This window comes from Triticum aestivum, chromosome 2B (genome assembly GCF_018294505.1).
Source record: "Triticum aestivum cultivar Chinese Spring chromosome 2B, IWGSC CS RefSeq v2.1, whole genome shotgun sequence".
NCBI classification, from domain to species: Eukaryota; Viridiplantae; Streptophyta; class Magnoliopsida; order Poales; family Poaceae; genus Triticum; species Triticum aestivum.
Window position 1 is genome coordinate 55,805,430 of NC_057798.1, and position 5,067 is coordinate 55,810,496.

At 49.5% G+C, this 5,067-nt stretch overlaps 1 protein-coding gene across 1 annotated transcript; it reads left to right on the top strand.

Moving 5' to 3' along the window:
* The first annotated feature begins 3,321 nt into the window (after positions 1–3,321).
* Positions 3,322–4,593, top strand: LOC123038941 (acyl transferase 15-like). The gene has a single exon (XM_044462313.1). The coding sequence runs from the start codon at positions 3,322–3,324 to the stop codon at positions 4,591–4,593; it is 1,272 nt and encodes a 423-aa protein (XP_044318248.1).
* The last annotated feature ends 474 nt before the right edge of the window (positions 4,594–5,067 follow it).

The window sequence follows — 5,067 nt, forward strand, 5'->3', positions numbered from 1 at the left end:
ATCAATAAGAGAAGGTACTGCGCATCATCAATACGCCCACTAACTCTGCGCCGAATAACTTCACCCAGAATGAATTGATTACTTTAATTAACACGGGTGGTCCAGCGGGCTGAATCGCTAGCGGACAAGGCTCTATTACTACGATCATAAATGCTTACTGGCCCATGAGCCCGGTGGTATAAATAGAGTATTCTCGTTTTCGAAATAATTAACACTGAGTATTTGGGCGTGGAGCGCGACATGCTATATTACCTGGCGATCGCAACGCAGAATAGACACACGCGATAACGGCAGCGCGTGGCCGCATGTCCTCAAAATTCGCGTCCAGTATAATAGCTCTATATACATCGGATTGAATGCACGCAGAACACCAATGTTATGAACAATGAGGTTGTACGTTCCGATGTGCCAACAATTGGAAAGGAATCACATTGAGATGACTGGAGCAAAGGTGTACCCGACCTTGTCGACCCTGAAGTGCTAGACCGAGAAGAGCGTGAACAAAATCGCCACCGAGACTCGATCCTGAAGTGCTACCCTGCATGTCGCTCTTGTTGGATGTATAACTTGAAAATTAATCACACATGGAGGAATTTGAAGCAGTTCCACTTAGGTACTACTCCTAGATGTTAGGTGCATCCAAGTTGGCAAGTTCAGTACTCTCAACGTGCGGGTGTATAGGCGTGTGCGTACTTCTAGGTCATCGATTTTGATAAATTAGAGACTGTATGTGTTATAGTATGTCACTAAAAGCATATAGTTGGATTCATATACGAATGTACTAAACATATAGTACTATGTTCGTCACATATAATGCATATTCACCTAGTTAAATTATCAAGGTAGAACTAGGTTTACGTACGCCTCATGCATCCGGACGGAGGCAGGCGAAGTTTGGCGGCGCCATCGAAGAAGAGGCTATGGATCCATGAGGAGGGGGAGAGGGGTTAAGGTATCTAGAGGAAGAATAAGTCGGATCAAAGGAGGAGGAAGAAGATCAACAACCATTGGACTTCAATCCAATGGTTGGGAAAGAGAGACGGGAAATCACGCGCCTAACCAATAGGTATTTCCTTACTAGACTTGTCAGCTCGGGCGCAGTTAACAAGGCCATTTCCTCCCTAAAAAAAGGCCATTTCCAACGGGAAGGGGAGGTTGTTCCTAAGCGAAACATGTCCAAGTTTCTCAAGCACGGTCAATTATCAAGTTATGGCCCTGACATATTCTCTAGGCAATTATGAGAAGCCAAAAAATCTCACTTTAGGTTAATTTTTTTACAAAGAAAATATTGCCGCATTTTATTCAAACATTTCTTGGCCTGTTCCGCTAGCACCAACTATTGAATTCATCCCGGAGGCAAACAAAGCCAATTCTTACAAAGTCTGTCCATGCAACCTTTCGCTACTAGATGTGCCACACCATTTGTCGTGTGCATCACACCCACACCGCGCGATGTTCTTCTGTGGGTCGCAGAAGATCCTTCATGTGTAGCCTTCCCTAGTTAGTAGATTTGGTGGCTGACATGGCAATGGCAATAAGATAAGATAAAAGGTATTGGGCGGGAGACTTTTCTCATCAATTTTCTCTTCTTGATGAACTCATCAATCACTTGTTTTTTGATTGATTGCGGCTACATATATGTGGGGTGTGGTCAGTGTGGCGATTGGTGACAAGTCGGACATGGATATTTTTTTACTTTTTCTCAATATTTTCATTGAATTCCTAGATATGTTCCAATCGATGCTAATCTGCGGATTACTGGAGTAACAACCGATGTTTCCTTTAAAATTGTTATGTTAATACACGTATTGTCAAAAAATCTGGCTGGACTTCACTTGTCAAAAGGGTCAAGGTAGAGCCTTGAGGCCAATGTGCAACTCATGGTTATTTTCTATTGTGTGAGCTTCAAATGATGAGCTCCTTCACCATGAGATGCATGATGTCGAAAGGAAACCTTTTCAATAATTTAGTGGGGCATTCTAGCAAGTATTGGAGTTGGGAGGGTAATTTCATCGTTGTGGTTAGTTGAGGGTTGTGAAGTGGATTTGTTTCTTTTAGTTTTTCTTTGAGAAGCCCAATGCACTTTCACTCTATCTCTCTCCGCCCTCTCTCATCTATCCTCTAAAATTTCGGTGTTTGTTTTCTATGCATCAATCAAAGACACATATTGTGCGCACCTATCTTGTCTCTGCACATTCGGCTGTCATGTTTGATCCTCAATCTCACTCATGAACATCAATATCGGCATATGCTTATAACATTAGGATCTATTAGTAGCACATCGATGAAACATACATGTAGTTGTTAACATGTTGACAGTGCAGATAAGAGATAATAGTTTTGAACTTAGCACCACCTCGTATTATAGGAATATAAACATCTCAAAACCAAAATGACCATTACATAATTTAACAAATGTTGGGCCGGTAATAATATTATATCTAAAGGCCTTCTAGATATTTATAAAGTATAATAGCTCTATATACATCGGATTGAATGCACACAGAACACCAATGTTATGAACAATGAGGTTGGACGTCCCGATGTGCCAACAATTGGAAAGGAATCACATTAAGATGACTGGAGCAAAGGTGTACCCGACCTTGTCGACCCTGAAGTGCTAGACCGAGAAGAGCATGAACAAAATCGCCACCGAGACTCGATCCTGAAGTGCTACCCTGCATGTCGCTCTTGTTGGATGTATAACTTGAAAATTAATCACACATGGAGGAATTTGAAGCAGTTCCACTTAGACTTAGGTACTACTCCTACATGTGTACTTCTAGGTCATCGATTTTGATAAATTAAAGACCGTATGTGCTATAGTATGTTACTACAAGCATATAGAGGGAGTACTATTTTCGTCACATATAATGCATATTCACCTAAGTTAAATTATCAAGGTAGAACATATACTATCCGCCGTTAAGCATCCAAGCAAATAGAGTGTTTCTGTAATAATGCATATAGAGGGTGTACGCCTCATGCATCCGGACGGAGGCAGGCGAATCTCACGAGTTGAAACATATCGCAGCAGTAGTAGGATTCTATTTCTCACAAGCTAGCGCTGCACTCTGGCAGTAGAATATGTCCGGCCATATAACTTGTAAACGAATCGTACGTACATGGAACGACGACATGTTAAGTTGGCAAATGGCAAATTTAGTAAGCACGCGTGCAGAGGCAGGCGGATCTTACAAGTTGACACATATAGATATAGCAGCACTTTGGCGCCACATTCAAAAAGGAAGAGCTTTATATACAGCCCCGTCGCCGGACGGCAATGGCAGCTCGATCGGCCAATCTCTACGATATACAAAGATGGGCGCCGCCGCGGTGGTGACCAAGTTGTCGCCCATGCTCGTCGTCGGCCCGCCCGGCGGGGACGACGCCGTCGTCCACCTCACCTCCTCCTTCGACAGGACCGCCGTCCCTTTTGGGGTCACGGCGCTGCTCCTCTTCGACCGGCCGATCCCCGAGCCGGCGGAGACCATCAGGGCGGCACTCTCAGAGGCGCTCGCGCACTACCGGCCCGTCGCCGGCCGCCTCGCAGCCGAGGGCGACGGCGACGGCGAGCTCCTGCGCATCGAGGGTGCGGCAGGTGTGCTGTTCGTCGCCGCGTCTGCGGGCTACGCGCTGGCTGACATGACGACGCCGCTGCTCGCCGGCCTCGTCGCGCGGTACCCTAGCGGGGTCTGCCGCCACGCCGACCCGCTGCTGCTGTTGCAGGTCACCGAGTTCGCCTGCGGGGGGTTCGCCGTCACGGCGACGTGGAACCACGTGCTGACCGATGGAGAGGGCATGGCGCAGGTCCTCGGTGCCGTCGGCGAGCTCGCGCGTGGGGCGTCGCCGGCGCCGTCCGTCGTGCCGCTCCGCGCCGACGACGGCTCGCTCCCGCGCCTCCCGCATTCGATGGTGGCCGCGCAGAAGCGGGCGCTCAGCTGTGTGTTCAGCAGGGACTTGGCGCTCCTCGACGTCACCGTCCCCGCCGGCCTGATCGGCCGCGTCAGAGCCGAGTTCGACGCGGCCGGGCTCGGCGACCCGTGCACGGTGTTCGAGGCCGTCGCAGCTGTGCTGTGGCAGTGCCGGATCCGCGCGGCCGTCGTCTCGGCCTCCGACGAGGCCCCCGTGGCACTGTCGTTCTCGGCCAACGTGCGCCGGCTTGTGGGCGCCAGGCCCGGGTACTACGGCAACTGCATGGTGGCGCAGTCGATGACGGCGACGCGCGGCGCGGTGGCGCACGGCACCGCCGCGGACGTGGCGAGGATGATCCGGCGCGCGAAGGAGAGGGTGCCCGACCTGCTCGCTCCCGGCGCCGGAGCGGGCACCACAACGGAGCACGGGGTGGCGGTACTGTACGACACGCTGGTGGTGTCGAGCTGGAGGAACCTAGGGTTCGAGGCGGTGGATTTCGGGGGCGGGAGGCCGGCGCGGGTGACGTGGCAAGTGGAGGAGACGGTGGTGCCGTGCTGCGTCGTGTGCCCGCCGGGCAAGGGCGGCGACCAGGACGGGGTCAGCGTCATGTCGGCCTGCGTCAGGCCGGAGCACGCCGACGCCTTCCTGGCAGAGCTCACCGCATTAACAGACCTATAAAATCGTCCATGTAAACTTGCGACAGTGGGGGAGTTCCATGGAACTCGCCGTCCATTCAGTGATTGTTTTACAAGAGCAGAACAGTTTTGCTAGAACTCATCTAGATGAGATATAATTTAGTCTCATCCATCTTTTATAACCATTGGATGTGATGCTATAAGATGCGTGTGTGCTGACGTGGATTGTATCTGTTCTTGTTTTCAAAGTGAATGAGACCAAATTATGTCTCATCTAGATGAGTTCTAGGTACTCCCAAAGCAGAAACTCTGCGTCCAGGTATGATCCAATTCAAGTATGAAAAGAAGTTTTTTTTTTAACTTACGTATGAGAAGAAGTTTTGCGACCTGTTTGTCAGACCCTGTTACGTTTGGATTTTTAATAAGATGACCGCATGCATCGTTCTGGTGGCCACGGGTGATCATCCTTTTCCAAAAGAAAATGGTATGAGAAGATGTTGCAATAAGGGAAAATATT